The 19,572-nt window shown below is 38.4% G+C and overlaps 1 protein-coding gene across 2 annotated transcripts; it reads right to left on the bottom strand.

The window, feature by feature from the left end:
* Nucleotides 1–5,367: 5,367 nt before the first annotated feature.
* On the bottom strand, nt 5,368–19,499 carry prrx1b (paired related homeobox 1b). 2 transcript variants are annotated; one of them, XM_005937366.3, is made up of 5 exons: nt 18,795–19,499; nt 13,311–13,486; nt 9,311–9,492; nt 7,306–7,340; nt 5,368–6,243 (listed from the first exon to the last, which is right to left on the bottom strand). In XM_005937366.3, exons 1-5 carry the CDS (start codon nt 19,039–19,041, stop codon nt 6,188–6,190), a joined length of 696 nt encoding a protein of 231 aa, XP_005937428.1. In that variant the 5' UTR covers nt 19,042–19,499; the 3' UTR covers nt 5,368–6,187. The 2 variants fall into 2 exon arrangements, with proteins under 2 accessions (XP_005937428.1, XP_005937427.1); XM_005937365.3 differs by lacking the exon at nt 7,306–7,340 and having other exon boundaries at nt 18,795–19,493.
* Nucleotides 19,500–19,572: the final 73 nt, after the last annotated feature.

Here is a 19,572-nt window from a genome sequence, read left to right as displayed (position 1 = left end):
TTAAGTGGTGACAATTGCATCCAAGACAGGCCAGCACACATAGACACACATATGTCAGGAAGAGAAAAAGTGTATACATTGTTTTGAAGAAATTCTGATGGGTCATTACTATAAGTAAAAGAAAAGAAACAGAGCAGTGTTAAAAATCTATTTCCCAAAGGTGATTCACTCTTGCTAATCAGGTATTAGTTTAAACACCATTGTTAAATAAGGACAATACAAACATTTCCTCTCGGCGTGCTGCCCATCAGCCGAGTGCCACTTACGCTAAATGGATAATTGAAAAAAAAAATAAACTGTGGGGTCCACTTGCTGCAGGCCAACTGGATCTCCAAGTCATTGTGTGTGTGAGGGAAAAGAAAGCCTGGTCTTTGGTTTGTGAAGTCAGTGTATGTGTGTGAAAGTGGAAAAAAAAGAGTCTGAGGGGCGACTGCACACACCGCCACCACTGGGAAAATTGAAGGCAGATTTTCCATGGCAGGCGTAGGCTCCAAATTGTTCGTTTTGGATGGAGAATTTGCTCTGGCATGAGATGTGACAATGATATTCATTTTGGAGCTCACTTCCATTTATATAGTGCTGATTGCACTTACACACCTACATACACACACAGGCTCCAGCTGAGCCAAACTATTACAGAAAACTAAACCTGCCTTCAAATGAGAAAAAGAAACCTTGCCTAAAGTTCAGGCACAGATCTAAAGACTTGTGCTTAAATTGCAGCTCTCTTTATACTTTGATTTGCACACACACGCGCACACATACACGCACACCTACATACACAAACACTCTCCAAAAACAGACATTTCTCTATCGCTTACTCCTACATCCTCATGCGTGCCCAGGCCCATATGATGTGCCAACATTTGGTTGATGTGATCCAGCTCCAGGATCATGTTTCTTCAAATCATCTCTAACTGGCCACCACGAGGCCCATTAAAGAAAACTGCTACAGATAGCTGAGGAGGTTTACTGTTCTCTATTTCAGTCAGGAACACAGAGGAACATGGATTGGGTGTGATGGGAAGAATCACAGAACGGGGTGCACGTCTCCTCACAGCTTTCTTAGTTTTAGCCCAGCTAAATCAGCCCAAAAGACAAAAAGTGTATTGATTGCACTATACTGCAATGCTTCCAAATTTGTGCTCATTTTTCATGTTTTTTAGTTTTAGTTTTTTCACTTGAATTTTCTGATTTCTTGTGGAGATCTATGTCTGATTCAAGCTAGATTTGAATTTCTGAAGACCATTAAGAAAAATTAAATTAGCTTTACTTTAAATCAGTTTCTGCGATTAAATTTGATGGTTGAACAACTGTACAAACATTTAAAATGTTCTAGTTTCATTATCCTTGATTTTGCGTTGCATTTTTTAAAAAACCTTGTTGAGAATACACAAAATGCACCATATTTATTTTAAGAAATTAACCTATTTTTTATTTTGAGTTATAGGTGGTTCGGATTTTAGATTTCATTTAATGTTTTGATTTATGTGTTTATATCAGCACGAACACTTATTACTTATGGAGCAGCTGACGTTACTGTTTTTCCTGGCTGTGTCGCAGCTGTGCATTCTCTCAGCGACCAGCAGAGGGAGTGAGACATTTAATAATCTGAGTTCCTGTTTAGGTGCAACTATGGCAGCTGCAGCATTTTTTAAGTTAAAGTACTAAAACAAATCCAATCGTGAAATTTTTATATATTAGAATTTGAAGGGGTTTTTTTTGCATTGAACCACAACTTTTTTATGCCGTCATGTAAAGTGATCTGAAAATGCAATCATATTGGTGCATTTACACATATGGATACACATATACACACACCCACAGACATGCACATGAGATAGTGGGTACACAGCCCACTCCCTCTTTCTGCTTGTAATCTTACAATCTGATATAATCTGATAACGTCGTCTTTTAAAGTGCTTAGCTGCTTTACTTCTATCGTGAAAGACGGTTTTAAAGGCAGCGAGAGGTAAAAACACAAATGTGTTACGAGGCCTGTTTCGATGAATAATGCAATATTCCCTGTGCTCAGTAAATGTTTGTGCTCTTGAGACTTCTGTCATATTTCCCAGGTCATACATTTGTTCAGCTGCGAGAGGCTGAACTTCCTGTAAGTAATTGACAAACTCCTTTAAATAGTTCATGTGCCATAAGGGAATATGAGCTCTGCCGATGATTATACAACGATGGCGTCTCAGAGCTCACGTCATGTCACTCACCATAATTGTTGTTTTGGTTGTTTCCCTGCTGGACCTCAGAAGGGCTTAGAGAATTAAAATGCTAATTCATCCAGGACCAAAATAGTCCAAACAGCTATTTAAGTTGAGCCAGAAGCATTTATCACACCATAATTAAGTTAGATCCAGGAGGAGACAAAAACTATCTTTGTTACTATGTTAACTGCAGCATGGGAAAACCCAGGATCTGTGCAGAAAGCCTTTCATTTGGAGTTTTGGATTTAAAGGTTAACTCTTATTTTTGGAGCATTGACCATCACCCCTGTATGTAACAATAACACTGCAATCCCCAAGTTCAAATCTGTGATCACTACAAGGAAATGAGACAGTGCAAGATGCCTGAGCAAATGATTAGATGTGCCAGATACAAGAAGATAAGGACAACAATCTTAACTAAAACAAAGTAACATCCACCACCCTTTGTGTCGGCTATGACTTATGCTCCTGTGTGTGCACAGTTTTCATGAGCAAACAGGAATTATTGGAAATGTTTCAGGCATGCTGACTCAGTTTGCCCTCCAGACATAAAAAGGTTTAGATGAGCTACAAAAACCTTTGACTTGTTTACTCGTCATCAGATCAAACAAGCCAAAGGTTTTGCTCATGTTCTCTTTTTCTCCACCTAGAGAGAAAGATTGAGAACTACCATTAGTCCAGACAGTTTCACTCGACTGAAATTCTTCTTGAATGTAAAAAAAACCCCACCCCAAACAAAACAGCATCCCGTATTATGCTCGGTGACTTAAAAAGCTAAATGCCTGCACTCGCATGAAAACTCTGAGATGGATAAGACTACAGAGAGATGCAGAAACCTATACTGAAAACTCAAAGCTCTGTTGTGTTTAAGAGAGAGCTGAGCATAAAAGCAAAGCTGTCAATTTTCCGGCATGTAGTAACAGAAAGTACAATTTGAATAAGGTACTTGAGTAAAATTTTGAAGAACATTCCATCAACTCCATCCTGAAGTTATTGCACATAATACAAATGATGGTCAAATGTGCAAAAGTGAGGGCTACCTCTTCAGGTTAAATGCCTTCTGGTGGAAGCACAGGCTTCACAAATAACACGTGTTAATCAGTAAAAGCAAGCATCGTTTTTATGAGGAAAAAGCAGACAGATTGTAAAGAAAAGGGAAACAACCACTCGTTGGCAATGCAAGAACAGTTCATATGCTCACCAATGTTAGCCTTGGGATGGCAGCTTGAAGTTAATTATGTTTCCTTTCCAATCCAACAGAGGGTGTAGTCGAGCTTGCATCTGTGTTTATGAAAAGTGTGTAATAATAGTGACTTAATCACACAAATAGTGCAACCTCTCAGTCAACTTGACTTGCGTGGAAACTCCACATCTCAGGACATTCTTTTGGTTGTTCACCCAAACCACACACTGTTAACAGCTGTGCAGTATTTCACTCAGACTGCTTGGAGATTTTCTATTTTTTGTGTTGAGCTCTTTTCCAAAACCACTCATTAATAAAGTATTTGTGATCATGTGGCACTGATGGCAGAACAAAGCTTACTCCAGGCAGAGAGTGAGGGGCAGGAAGCAAAGAAAAGAAGGTGAAATGCAAAAGTCAAGGAGAAAAAAGCAAAAGGAGAAAGGAACAAAGGAAAAAAAAAGATGGATGTTTCAAAGGAGCCGAGTTAAGTAACGCTCTCTTTCCCGCTCTCTTGCACATACACACTCTGCATGCAGACTCCTCACCCCTCCCTCGCTCTTACTGTCTCCTCTGTAATGAGCTCCAGATGTGCTGCTAAGATGGGGGGGGGGGGGGGGGGGGTGAGGGTGACGGGTGGAGGAGGAGCGGTGGTAATGGGGGAGCTGCCTTGTATGTCATGTGCTCATTCAAGTAGAGACGATGTCTGAGGGGACGCTGTCAGCCCTGATGGAGTTGCAGTCCAGGGCCTGGAGGCGAAACTGGGGGAGGAGGATGAAGAAGGGAAGCTGAGGTGGGGGTGGGTTGGGAGGTCAAAAAGATCTCCACATCTGGAATTACTTTGGGGCAGCCAGGCCCTGGCTGTGAAAGGTGAGCCTGGGCGCCTGGCAGGGGAGAGGGTGACAGGGTTCTGACACTGGACATCCCAAAGTCAGGGATCAGTGATCAGGAAAACAACCCAGAGCAAGAAATGAAATGGGTGAAAAGGAAAAAGAAAAACCCCTCCTTAAAAGTGACATACAAGTCAGGAAAAACCCTAAAATCTCATCAGTGAACCGTTTCTCTCCTTATGACTAACATTTGCTCTGCTCTGTAACTGTTTGACAGTGCCGGCTTGCATTGAAGATACTTGAATTATGAAAAACTACCCAAATTACTGTGTGTAAATGAAGATTTTCATTCTTATAAACAGTTTAAGGCCTACATACCACTGAGTTTTCTACAGATTCGTGCATAACAATAAAAATGAAGGAGATGTTGCAAACACCGTTCAACACATATGTAATGTTGCTGACACCACTAACGTAAAGGTTTAGGCAAAGTGTAAACTTATGCAAATGACAATTCGTTGAGCCGTGTTTTCATACGATGGCACGCATGCCGATTTTTTTTAAGTCCACCAAATTAAAACACTTCCTCATCAGCTACGGTTTCATTCAACCTGGCTTTTACAGTCTGGGAACACCATTCAAAGACCAGTATCAACTTATGTTTGTTGACAGTGAAGGTTATGAGGGGCAGGGAGAAGAAACACCTTGTTTAAGAGTCATACAGTTAAACAAGACCCGAGGGCCTTCATAGCAAGGACAAGATTTCGCCGCTCATAAATATCCTATTTTTAAGATGGAAATTTCAGGTTGTGGTAATCAGGGAAACACCCCTCCCCCAAGCCTATCCCCCACACAAAGCAGGAGGACCTTGGGGTTTCTCTGAAGGAGCATCTGTTCTCTGGTTGTAAATCTCTCTTTTTATGGGGTGTGCATGAGGTCCGTGATCAGTTTGCTTTCCAAATGGTCTCATCTATAAACACACTTATTCCTTATAATTCTTGAAGCATAATTCAAGGCTGACTGATCGTAGGCAGTATATTTTTGTTATAATAATCTGCAAGCGTAAAGACTCAGTCAGGAACTGTTTAAAGAAAGTGTTGGAAACCTGGAAAATATTGGAAAACAACTGTTTTCTCCCTTCTGATATGTGTTGAAACTGCAATTTTATTGCTTGAAACGCATGTTTATTCATATACAAGTTTTTATTCTGTTACAAATAAAGGATATCATATGAAATTATCTACTGATTTTGGATTCAGAAATACATTAGCCTCTCCTTTATATTGGACTATTACATGAAATTCAAAATGTGTTGAAAATGTTTGTTTGTCAGTGGTATAAAATGGAAAGAAATGTGAAAAAAAAATTAAATTGTATAAATGTCAGAGGAAGTCATTGTCATTTTGTTGAAGACATAAAAAGAAAGAAAGTAGATGATCCCAATTATGGTGTGTAATTTTATCCAACACCATAGAAAAAGTGGGATTCCATGTAGTCCATATGAGTCTCCATTTAAGCAAGTTCTCTGACTGGAACTAACCCTCCATTTAAGTCACAATCACAAATGCAAAACTGTGCAGCTATTTGGCTACAGCATCCAGTCTAGATGTCTTTTTGTGTGAACAAGAATTCAGTGATGCTGAGGAGAAAAAGAAAACTTGGCTTGGGGAAAATCCTGCCATCACACGCTTTTGCACTTTTGCACATTGGTACATTGATAGTAGTATACCATCATGGCTGCTCCAGAAAGAAAAGAATACTTCTTGATCCAGAGTATGTGGAATAATGTTCATCCCAGAGACAATGTCCTTCTCTGGGTCGGGGGGGTCTTGTAGTAGAGAGGGCTCCTTCCCTTCCCCTGGGATCCCCTAGCCTCTCAGTGTTTCAGTTGACTGTGGGCACCTGGTTCAAGCTGTACTCCTTGGCTTTGAGCCGCAGATTGGCAATGCTGTTGGCCATGTTCATTCCCTGGGATGTATTGGTGTTGGAGCAGGTGGGTGGGTAGGTAGCCATGGCACTGAGAGAGGAAGGAGGCAGAATAGGTGAAAAGTTACATCATCTGTGGATTACAGTATCACCTGCAGCTATGTAAATATGTAAAGAAACAAAAAAAACCTTTGAAACTAAATGTGACATCAACTACTCTGAAAGCTAAAATCCCTACAGGAACATGACCGGTGTTTTTGCATGTCTGTTGTCTAGGCACCAAGCTGGTGGTTATATTGTCTGTTAATAGCAGTATGTGAAACCTAATCAGCAGAAATCAGAAAGATAAGCAGAAAGATAATGACCCATATATATATATATATAGAATATATAGTATATATATATAATATAATATTATTTAATAATATATATATATATATGTGAAATAATCAGCAGAAATCAGAAAGATAAGCAGAAAGATAATGACCCATATATATATATATATATATATATATATATGAGAGAAAGAGAAAGAGACTCTCTGTGGGCAATATTTTCTGCAGCACTCACGCTGCCACCATTGGATACCAGCTTAGGGATAATGCACAGTGATCTCTTGGCACTACAAAGCATTATTGCTACAAAGATTTCCCTGGCTGCAGCTGTAGGGTTTGACATTTTATACTCAGTTTCAGAACTGAGAATTACTGTAAATCATGACCAATGTAACCAGAGTCACAAAAATGTTGCCCAGAAGAGCGCTGTCATTCTGTGCGATGTTCATTATCTTGTGTAGTGTAGCACAGAGGGGTCATGGGGGTCAGTAGTGGATTTAATATGGTTTGTTTTCACATTATCACCTCTTCAGGAGGGTCACAGGATCTATCCCCAGCCCTCAAGTGCTGACAGAGGGGTTAGATGAGGGACAGGGAGAGGAAAATGGTGTTTTGATTCACCACAATTAGCTTAAAGTTAGATGTGTGCAACAGATTAAAGTTGCATATGAAGGGTAGAAGGCAAAGATTTAGAGAGTTTAAAAGGCAGAATGAAAATGTAGGAACAGAGGTCGATCTTTAACTCAGTATTACAGCATTTAAAGGTCACATTCACTCAACTTTCACTACAGTTATTAAAATGGAAAGACTACATGTACCTATTTTAGGCATACATGCTTGCCAGTCGTTTCTCCTGAAAACAAATAGATCAAGTTGTCATTGTGAATAACATTTTTTTTCATCATTTAAATATTTTCATTACATGCAAGATGTAGTACTTGGCTACTTAAGTATTTTTAAGTATATATATAACTCCAATATTTTCACTTGAGATTTCTTTATTGTCATAGTCTCTGGTTTAAGTTTTTCTTCTCTACAAAAGCAGAGTGCTTTACTTTAGTCAGGAACATCTAGTTTTAAACCAGTTTATACCATCACAAATTAAACGCTGCAGTCGAGACATTTACATTCACTACATTCATTTCTTCAAGATTTTCCACTTTTGAGAGGTGCCAGTAAGACACTTACAAAACATTAGTCTACACATACCTAGAACAATATATAAAATGTTTGAGTATAATATTTTTTGAATATACAATTTGTTATTTCAAAAAAGGTTTTTTTTTTTTTTAAAGAAGGTTTACATGAATGAATTTGAACATTTGGGTTTACAGTGTAATCGTTCAGAGACAGTCTGCACGGCACTGTCAACACAATCTGGCTTTAGATTATTGTGCGATATTATTTCATATTCAGTGCTATAGAAATGAAGTGGAAAACTTTTCCGCCTGAAATAAATGGACAGGCCAGACATTTAGGGATGTATAGACTTCTAATAGTTTAAGCTGAAGAGACTTTTTTTTATAAAAAGAAAATGACTTTCAAGAAGTAAATTTGGAAGTAAAATGCAGGTAAATATTTATGTGTTTATGAAGATTACATTTGGGTTAATGGTGATTTTTTTAATACTTGTATATATTTTTAATCTGCCATTACTTTATTTTTATTTTTTAACAAATCCTTTAAAAAGAAGATTAAACTCATCAGTAGTTTAGTCTGCTTTTATTATTAAAGACTAAACTTTTCCTTTATCTCTAGATTGTTCCACGTTGGTTCACATTTGCTAAGGATTTGTAATAACCTAAAGCTCAGTTTCAAACAAATGCACTGGGTGATTCAGTCCTTTTAATTAGAAATTCATTTTAGTGATTAATCAGCTTTTGAGACCTCGTGTATGTGTGATTTGGTCATATTAAAGTGTGCATGTCACATTTGAAAAGCAGAGAGTTGTTTTATTTGCTGTTTATTTATCTGTCTGTTTGTTGTTTTGTCTGTCAGCAAGCTTACCCAAAAGCAATCAGACTGAATTAATTGAAACTTGGTGCAGATGTGCATCATTTTGTTTAAGGCTGCACAAGAGGACATGGGACGTTTAACTGTTTTGTATTAAAGCTCTGTGGCATGGAGGCATTAGATGCATGCGGCTTTGGATACACAGAATATGCTGCAGCAGTGAGCCTTGGTTTGTCTGCACAGACAATTAGACAAAAAGAAAAATAACATTGTTTTACTATTCGAAATGCACAAGGCATCGCTGTTGGTGTAGAAATATAGTTTGAATGGACAATGTGTGTGTGTGTGTGTGTGTGTGTGTGTGTGTGTGCGTGTGTGTGTGTGTGTGTGTGTGTGTGTGTTGTGTGGTGTGGTGTGTGTGTGTGTGCGTGTGTTGTGAATGTTATATAAGTCTGTTTGAGTTCTAGGATCACAGGAATGAAAACTGTTTAGCGGAACAATGAAAAGTATGTGCAGGTAGGAGAGGAGGAAATTAAACAATAACAGAACGCAGCATCTGTGTGTGTGTGTGTGTGTGTGTGTGTGCGTGTGTGCGTGTGTGCGTGTGTGTGTGTGAGAGAGAGAGAGAGAGAGAGAACTGTTACGGTGATGTTACTGCTCGTGTTAGTGGTTATTTCTTCTGGCTTTTTATACTTTCCCCTCCTTTCTTTCTTCCCTTTTTCTGGGAAAAAGGAAAGATTTCTTGGGAAATTGCTAATAAATGGAAGTCCTTCTCTAAACTGAGAAAATGAATTCCATTTGTATTCAAAGTAGGCTTTGTGCACAGAATGTGGCTGCAAGGTTATTAGGTGATGTTCGAGGGGACTATACCTGTAGGGCGCAGCACTCCCCCAAGATAGGTAGTCGTTGGGGCGAGGTGCAGGGCGAGGCACAATTGGCTGCTCCACTGCCGTCACATCTCCTGAGTAAGATTTGAGGAGCGAGGCATTTTTGCTGGCCAGCATAGCTCTCTCATTCCTGCGGAACTTAGCTCTCCTGTTCTGAAACCACACCTGCAAAGTCAAAGGACAGAACACATTGTTTGTCTTTTAGTCATCGCTTTTTAATCTTCATGACTATGAAAGCACTGCTCCTTTAATCCAAACATAACATACATATATGTATATCAAAAATAAGATGTAGCCACTAGATATGAAGCCATTGCTGAAGAGTCATACTGCAGTCTCTTCCTGTTAAAGAACCAATGAGAAGAGAATTCTTCCTTTGCATTGGTTTTGAGATTTGGTGTTATATAAATAAAGCTAAACTCAATTGAATACAACTGAAAGAGTTGTATTCAAGCTTTTTTCTCATTGAAAAAGCTTCAACTTCTCTCAGCAAAATTTCAACCATAGTTAATAGATTTATTCAACGGGTTATTATGATTTCATTAGCTAAATACACACATACCAACCAGTATGCCAGTGGTCCTGCTTAAATATTTCTGACACTGATTCGATATCAGGCTTTAAAGAAAGCCTTCCCTAATATACTTTTAGCTCCACTTTCTCGTCCACATATAAAGTAAACTCTGACTCCAATAAAACAACATGGTGATGCCCAAAATGCCAAAATTTCAGTTTTTTTCCAGACTATTAATATTTATAGCTCGGGCACAGCACTGTGAAGTATGAGGAACTATGGTGAGTCTTTCCAGACTCATTGGTCATTTTTTTTTTGTATTGACCAAAATGTTGGTCAATTAAGCAAGGAAGTTTTTTTTTAATATACTTTAAGTTTTGACCTTGAAAGCTGGTAATGTGTCAGAAACCTCTATCTTTATAGTCTGGGCACATTCATAGAATTTCATAATTCTCCATGTAATCGCCAACTTTGTGGCCTGCTCAACAAACCGCATTTTATCTCTAACCATGCAGTGAAATAGAAGCTCTAAATGTTTCTCGTGCTCAGTGTGTCCGAAGTAAGATGGGTTTTTTTTGTGGTATCCTACAACAGTTTGCAGTCAAATACGCTAAAATTTCTCAGTCAGCACTGAATTAAGTCGTATGACATCAGTAAGAAAAAGAGGTTTTATATGGTGTTTCACACTCACAGTTTCACTTGTGAGAGAAAATTCTGAGCTGTTGGTAAAAGCTCTAAAATAAAGAAAGTCATCCTCAGACATGTGTTCTCATACCCAGATCAGGATATAATGGCAAATCAGTAACTTTGCTTTTTGAATGGCCTAACAAGTGCTTCATACATGCACTCCATGGACCATATCACACTCCACTATTATTTACAGGGATAATCAACGTTTTGATTTTGTGTGAAGATCTATAGAAATCCCTTGAAGCTACGATTGGTCAGTGTAACAGATATTTTCAGATATTTTTAAATATCGATCTATCATTATGGATTTTTTTAAATAGTTGTGTCTCACTCTTCAACACCTTTTAAACACAAGAAAGCTCATTTTCTACATTCTGTACACAAACAGCAATTAATGTCAATTAAAAGACAAACACAGTATAAAAGAAATGCTTCATGTCTATTAAATTGTAGTAAAATATTTACCCATAAAGGAGCAGATCCATAAAGACCACCTAAACTCTTGTCTCCAATCCAAATATCTAGTCTAATGTCTAAAATGACCATGCGTCCACACGCTCTCGCTCGTGTGTCCATGCTTCATCTGTAGTTCACCTCTTTCCGTCCTTATCACCCCCCACCAGCACAACCATCTCATTAAGTAGACGATGACTGAGGTGGAGGATGCTGATGTTTTTCCTTACTCTGAAACTGAGTTCATTATTATAAGTTGTATGCACTCAGAGGGGCTTGCTGACGCACTGCCTCAGGAATTACCCAAAGTCTTTTATCAAAGCATTTCTGCATTGCTCTCTGCTACACATTAATCACAGATGTGCTGCTTGTCTCACTCCCAGATCACTATTTCCTCTTTCCCTCTCACTCTGGCCACAGAATAAATACTTTCATTGTTTTGTATAAAGATAGCACTGATTTGTTTATAGACACTGTATATATCAATACCTGCAAGAAATGCATGTGTTTAATTATTAGTCATAAGTCACATGTTTCTAGGGCAAATCTGAGTGCATTTAAGAAAAAATGTTTTCTTGTTTATAAGTGAAGAGTGGCAGATTATCCAGTACAACCAAGAGAAAACCAACAAACACTGGTCATAAAGCTGTGAGGACAAAGAATGAGCTGAGTGTGACGTTTGCATTTACATAAATGTCATCTCAGAGTCTGCTGTCTGAACTGGGGCTGCTGAACGTACTGCTAATTACCTTAAAGTTGATCGCCTGTGTGACAGCTATAAACTCAATGACATTTACATGTTTTGTAATTAATAAAAACATTTATAATTATGTTTTTTTTTAATCCATCCATTTTCTTTACTACTTTTCCACCTAAGGGACATAGAGGAAGGAGACATAATGTGAGCGATAGGATACGTCTTGCCCATCTCCAGTCCATCGTAGACAGTCAACCACCCGCTCACACTTTCACACCTTTGCCCAAATGAGAACCATCTTATCATATTCAACATGCATGTTTAAGGTCTTTGGGAAGCAATCAATGAACACTCATAGTCTACACAGGAAGGCCCCAGCAGACCACAAAGTTCAAACCAAGAACCTTCTTGCTTGTGAGGTTACCTGTTAACCACTACACCACAGTACCATTTTTTAAATATGCAAATCATAATATCAGTCAAGCTGCTGTAGGACAGAATCTATTACCAAAGGACTGATTGACAATAATTCAAATTGTAGTTCATCTTTGAACGCTTTTTCTCTTATTGCATTCATGCAAATTATTTTGTGGTGAAATATATAACGAAAAAATTATAACGCAACATAATAAAACACATAATTTCTAATTCAGTATGTTAGACTTATATGACACGCTGGAATACAACACATGCTTCATGAACAGAAATGCAGACTATCAGATGTTCGGTGCACGCAAGTGTGTGTCTGGATGAAAAATCCTTCATGAATTCAAAACTTTTACTAACAACTGGAAACATTCATTTTACGAGACCCATTTCAGAACACTATACATCCCAGTTTGTATCTGTTTTTGTGGCGTTCATATCAAAGTCAGTAGTTCATTCTCCCGCTGACAGCATCGTATTTAGCAGCCCTTTTGTTGCGGCACTTGTGTGTTTTACACATTTTGTAAACAACTGAGGAAATTAAACATCATTACATCCACTTTTCTAATCACGGTCGGTTCACTGGGGAGTTTTTGCAAACTGCTAACAGACTTTACAGTATCAGTAATTATCTAAAAGATCGCTCTGGCATGATAAGAGATATTTGTCAGCTCTTATCAGTTTAGTTCAACACAAAATCTAAAGCTGTTAATGACTTTCGCCTATTAGGAAGGATTAATAACTAAATACACTAACTTAAAAGCTAACAGATGATTTGACGCTGTGAGGAGTCGTGCTGTTTGTGTGACCGCGTGCACTGCAGTTTCCTATTAAAACTTTTCAGCTTAGTCAAATATTCATTTAATATGTTCTATTTTAAGATTTGTATCATATAAATTTATATCTGTATATTACTAGAAAGTTATTCATTTTATATCTGACTTATTCTGGTACAACACTAATTTCAAATCTCATAAGTGCATTTGTTGTTTCTCTCTTTACCTAAGTTAGAATCTAGCTAACAGTTCAATCAAATGTTCAAATAACAGGAGAATCAAATGTCAAGGAATCAGTATTTGTTGAAATAAAAGTATCAGAATGTGGAATTATTACTGAAGGTTTATAATCTCAGGAAAACATCTTTTCTTCTTTTTTGCCACGTAGCATTGAAGCCACCTTCCTGTGGCAATACCTTTTTCGTACCTGCACTCTAGCCTCGGTGAGGTTGACCCGGCGAGCCAGATCTTCTCTGACGAAAGCATCGGGGTAGTGTGTCCTCTCAAACACCCTCTCCAGAGCTTGGAGCTGGCTGCTGTTGAAGGTGGTCCTGTTCCTGCGCTGCTTCCTCTTCTTCTTCTCCTCTGTGTTCATCTGTTCATCTGCACAAAGAGGAAGAAGGAACTTTATGAATCAGAGGAACAGCTTCGTTCTGCTCAAGCATTACCCAAAAAAATCAAACGACTATATAATTACAGTTATAATTGCAATTAACTATAAGTGTAATTATAACTGTTATATTGTTATATAAATACAGCAGGAAGCATTGTCTACATTGACACACAACCGCTACTGCAGACTGTAAGACAGTTTGAGTCACAAGGTAAAATTAATAAAACTGATCGATCGATCGATAGATAGCCAGATAGATACACTACCACTTAAAGACTGATGATTGAGGTCAACAAGTTGAGGTTTGTTTCTGCCCAGTTAGAGCAGAAGGTCATTTAATAAGTTTAATACGCAAAGAACAACACAACGTATCATAGCTCTACATTTTACTAGAGGAAGACTTGACTTATTAACAGTACCTTTTGTGGTTTATCCTTATCATTATTTTCTTGTAAACAAACAATGTTTATATATAAAACTATATATTATATATGAATATTTACCCTCATAGAAAGTACGATTTCTTTTAAAAAGCTGTGAAATAATTTCTGGATCTGCAGAAACACGTCACTTGGCTCTTCACCTAACTAACTAGCACACAAGCCAAAAACAAAAGTAACAGAATCACTTTGGCAAAGCTGCATGTGTAATTCATTATGGAAGAGCTCCATGTGCTCAGTCTGATAGTTCCCGCTGGGTGAAATCAGTGTTGGTGAATTGTGGCTGCACAACAGGACCACAAACTAACACTTTCACACAGAAAAATAAGGCTGTGATCTAATTACATCCACACATACACACAGTCTGTAGTTATGTGCACACACATATGCAAAGGTAGGACGTTGCTCAATACACTCAAGTGTTTCATGCTACTTAGCAGTAATAACATTTTAAGAGATTTCAGTCAACTGAGACAAAAAGAATCATTTGGGTTTTTGCTGCTACAGATTTTGTGTCTCTGATTGGGATTTTGTATTCAGCACATTCGTTTTGTTGGGATAGTAGTTCTTTTTAAATGTGTTATTCTTTATTTTGGGGGTTACACGAAATCCATAAACTTTATCAAATGAACCAGAATGGCAAATATTGGCCGTGTTTCTGGAAACATCTGTGTGTATTTTTTTTAATGTAAAAATCATTAAGTAGAACTTTTATTGCAGCACTTTTTACAGACCAGTTTTTCTCTGAGGTTTAAGGCACATGCTCTGGAAATTTTGTGGAATACATTAAAAATTAAAAGTTATTCACAACATTCATCCATCGGGTAATGTGTTACCTGATGGAGCTGGCTGCTGTTGAAGAAAAAGTTTTACTTTTGAAAATTTCCACTTCTTGGAATCTTTATTTAAGTCTATAGAAACTACTTCAACTTTCATGCTCATTTACAGTTTTATGCACTTTTTAAAAAAAGATTTCTGGAGCATGTTTGTTAGTAGAAATATGAACTTTCAGCCAAACACGGGATATTGTTGTTGTATTAATTCATTTTTCGCACACACTCCTGGCAGTGTGTCAAACATTACTCGATCGTCAAGTAACCTGTTTGTTTAGCTGTCAACATTTCTTCTAAGAGTTGCTGTCTGTCGATTGGCAAAAAACAAAACAAATGTAAACTTGTTCACCTGCTGGAATCGAAAATGGAGCCCTTAAAATAAAAAGTGATGTCTGTCTGTAACTCTTAATGAATTTATTTCAGTCAAGCTGACCACAAAGTGTTTTCTTCTGCTGCTCCATACAAAGGATTTTTACAGGCCTATACATTAAAAATAGCAAGAGGAAAAAAGCAAAGACAGAAAAATAATTTGTTGTAAATAAAAAAAATATGTATTCTTGTGTGAATTTATGAGTTTTTTATGTCCATATTTTTCACTTTACTTGCTTCAGATTTTGATCGTGTGCTGCTGTTGACCTGATTATTTGTTTTACTGCTGCAACCAAATGTCTCATTTGTTTTGTTTGAATCTTCACCTTTATTTCTGGATCGAGACTCAGAAGCTGAAACCATGAACAGTTATAAGTACAAATAATTATGATTTTTATGGTTGCAGTACACAGCGTTTAAACACAATTGCTACTGCAGGCTGTAAGACAGTTTGAGTCACAAATAGATGTGTGTGTGTGTAGGTGGGGTGGGGTTGCTGAAGGGCTGGAGTGACAATGTTCATTTTGGTTTCTTTGAGCCCTTTAAATTGGTTCTACTTCACATTTGAGGCCAACCCATAAACTGAGGAGGAGAGTGCAAAGATGCTTCATTAACTAAAACAAATCCATGAAGTGATATTTTATTCCTTAAGTGCTTGAAAGTAATAAAAAGCAGTAGCTATTGTATTCATATTTTTGCCTTTATTTTATGCGCTAAATGCCTTAAAAATACCTTAAACCTAAAACTACAACTACCCCCATCCTTTGCTCTTCGTCTTCATAATCTAGTTAATCAGACTGGCCTTGTGACCTTTTGTGGGCATCCTGCCACCATGAGGTTTAAGCCAATAGATTTTACTAATGACATCTTCATTTCATTTCTATTGAAAATAAAACGTAAATCTTGGAAGGAAGGACTGAATCCACAACGAGAGTAGTTTATGCAAGTATAAGTAGTTTCATGACTTCTCCAGGCCTGGTTTTTGCTTTTTCACATTTTAATCTCACAAAGAACAATGACCATGTTGCAGTACCACAGACAAAAACAAATAACTTCATTAATTTACATGAAAATGTGTGTGCCTGTTTTCTTTCTTTCTTTTTCAAAAATATTTAACATAGCTACAGCACCAAAGTTTGATTACAGCAGCTCTGCAGACACCACGGTCCACAGTTTTGGGCTGAAACTCTGTTTATTAAATGGAAAAGAACAAATTGCAGTAAACTGGAGTTGTAAAGGCCACACATGGCAAACCAACGACCGCATACAGCTTTCTCACCAGAAACCAGCGTTTGCGCGTCTCCAGGCTGGAGTTAAGGAGCAAATCGTGACGCCCTTCCCGCCGACTTTACAACCGGAGAAAAGTGGACAGCAAATAAGATCTGTCAGAACCTAAAAGTGCGTCTAAACTTTCATTTAAACATATAGGAATTAAATGTTATTATATAACTTAAATTAAACATTTTGACTGCTAAATGACACTTTTAGGGCGATTCAGCAATAAAAAAAAATAAAATCAAAAGGTTTGTAGGCCTGTATAAAAAAGGTATTTATTTACAGTATTCTATCGGACTTCATTTCTAGATTTTAAATTAAAAAAAATATGACAGGACAGAGGACAGTCCACACAAAACGGAATCCACGCAGGTATTTTTAACAGTACTTGTATACAATTGTAAATTTTAAAGCGTATTTAAAAACTATCAATTCCACGCGAGTTTTCTTCGTGGAATAAAATATTTGGAAACCTTCATGGGTCCAAATGCCGTCACGTAGAGGTTTATTGAGAACGCAGGCACAAATAGCTTTTTAAAAAACTCAGCTTCCCGAAAAGACTCATTCATTTAATAGATCGTGCAGCGCCTGGGCAGCGGTTTGGTGTCGCACAGCTTTTAATTAACCCTCCAGGGTGATGTTTAAAACAGCAAATCAAAGCCATCGCCATCATCAGCACCATCATCAGCACCATCATCATCCTTCTGGCAGCTTCAAGTGTGGTCAACACGTGGGACTATAGATTGATCTCATTAGCAGCGATCAGTGAAAGTCAATTAGTCCTGCTGCCAAGACAAATTCGTTAGAGGGGACCTGATTCCTAACTGAAAGTGTAGTTGGCAATTTTTTGTTATTTTATTTGGATTTTTACTAAATTTTGTGGACGCCCAAGCAAATAATGGACATTTGTGCAAAGTTTTTTTTAAACGTGGACTAAAAATGTTTCAAATATTTGACTTAGTTGTTGCCTATAATAATAATAATAATAATAATAATAATAATAATAATAATAATAATAATAATGTATTTGCGTAATAATTCAGATCATAATGTTAAACTTGCTCAAGTCTGATTTCTTGTTTAATGCAATAAAAGCCGGAAAACTAGCACTACAGTTTTTACTCATCACTCTAAAACATTTGTTTTCTAAATCCGATCGATTCGTTCCTTCTGTGGTTTGTCAGAGTCACGTTTCCACAAATTAAGAGCTGATGAGATGCTGTTATTTGATTCTTTAATTGTCGGAACGAGGACACGCGCGGTAATTATGACAAATGACTAGGCTCCGATATTCTGAAAGTGTTTGACAGGCTGAAAATAACCGTAGATTAACGACGTGACCCCGCCACTTCCTCCTCCATATTTCTCACAGACGATTTTTTAGCCTTTAAAAATAACAATAACACTCATTAAAGGCTATAACGTTTGTGTCAACTTCTGCAAATGGCCCTCTGAGCAGAAAAAGAGGAGGGGGGGGAGAAGGGAGCGTTTATTTACTCTCTCAGCGGTGAGGTGGAGAGGACGTGCAGTGGCATTTTTTTTATTTATTTATCTATTTGTATTTGTTTGTTTGCGCTGAATTTATCCAGGTTCTTGTCCGCTTCGGCAGTGACGTATACCAAAAGAAAAGTTGGAAATGTTAACCTCGATTCTCACAGTGGAATTCCAACGGCAGCCCAGGGATTAGATCCCGCCTCTGTAGTGTCAAAGATATCGGCTTCATTTTTGCACACCCAGCGGCCCAGCGGGGATGAGGCCTTGTTTAAAATGTTTTCTAATAAAAATTGTGATAGGGCTATGCAAATATTCACAAAGCATAAGTCACACCTGCGCACGTCTACATGACTCAGTCTGTTTTCAAAATTCATTATTGGTGTTTTCTTGTTAAATGTAGGGCAAAACAAAGCGCCCTGCTGAGGTCAACAGTCGTGGGGAAAAGATTTATTACTCCGAAGTTTGACTTGTAAGGAGACTTCACTGACCATGTCCACCATCAGCATCATACTTCACTGACATCAGAGTGTTAATGGTAAATTAATGGTCATTTTGAGGGGGAGACCGTCAGGGATGATGCATTGCCAAAACTCACTAGAAGATTCCTTCCATGCGCGCGGCTTTTCGCAGAGCTCCGTTCGTGCGGTCTGCGCGCGGACACTCGCCAGCAAGTCATGAAAAGAAACACGTTTAGTTTTCAGCCTGTCAAGAGAACTACTTTTGTCTGCGATTTGATTTGTTTCCAAGAAATGATGAATGATAACTTGGGATATCAACAGGGGCTAAAACAGTTCGCTGAGGATTGTTTCAAATAATAAGAAAAAAACGTGTTATTTTGAGCTTCGTCCCATCCTTTTAAAACATCTTTTCATCAGCATTTCACTTACTTTCCTGCTGGGTCGTGTCGCTCCCGCTAGTCAGCCCCGGAGATTCCAGCATATTTCTCCCCGTCTCCCCGACGCTCTCGTCTGCCTGGGTACCGACCATTTCCCCGGCCTCTTCCAGATCCAACAGATGGCTGACTGAGAAGTTCTTTTTGGCTTGCAAGTTGTCCAGGTTAGACGTGATTGGGCTCTCCAGGCGGTTTGGTATCGTAGCTTGCCTGTCCATTACATGTGCATAGCTAGAAGTCATGACGCAAGTGGGAACCAGCGGGAAAAAAGAGAGCGGTAATAAGAAAGAGAAGCGCAAGTGAGCCAAGTAGATCCGTGCATGCAGAAAGCACTAGCAGCGCCTCTAGAAAAACACAGCCAGATAAAAACTCGGGACTTCCGAGCAGAGGGTGGATCTGTTCACATCCAAATCAGCAACGGAGTTCTCAAACGAACTTGTTCCTGCTTTCCCCACTAAATCTCTCTACAGCCAATACATCCAGCAGTACGAGTCAAAGAAGAAAATGACCGACCCGTGTTCGTCCAGTCGCGTTTTTTTTTTCAATTTCAAGAAATCATATAAGAAGAAGAAGAAGACGTTCTCTTCCTCCTCGGTTTGAGCCACATATGAGCAGGAAGAGTGGCCGCTGCTGCTGATGACGACCAGATGCGTAAAGTTCTGTGTGCGCACAAATCTGGCTCAGCTGCAGCTAGAGGCACGGAGGCAGGACGTTACCGCCTCACCTTCAGGCTAGCTTCTCTCTCTCTCTCTCTCTCTCTCTCTCTCTCTCTC

Source organism: Haplochromis burtoni, unplaced genomic scaffold, assembly GCF_018398535.1.
Source record: "Haplochromis burtoni strain Fernald_Lab_line unplaced genomic scaffold, NCSU_Asbu1 Contig_67, whole genome shotgun sequence".
Classification (NCBI taxonomy): Eukaryota; Metazoa; Chordata; class Actinopteri; order Cichliformes; family Cichlidae; genus Haplochromis; species Haplochromis burtoni.
This window is presented reverse-complemented; position numbering and strand designations above follow the sequence as displayed.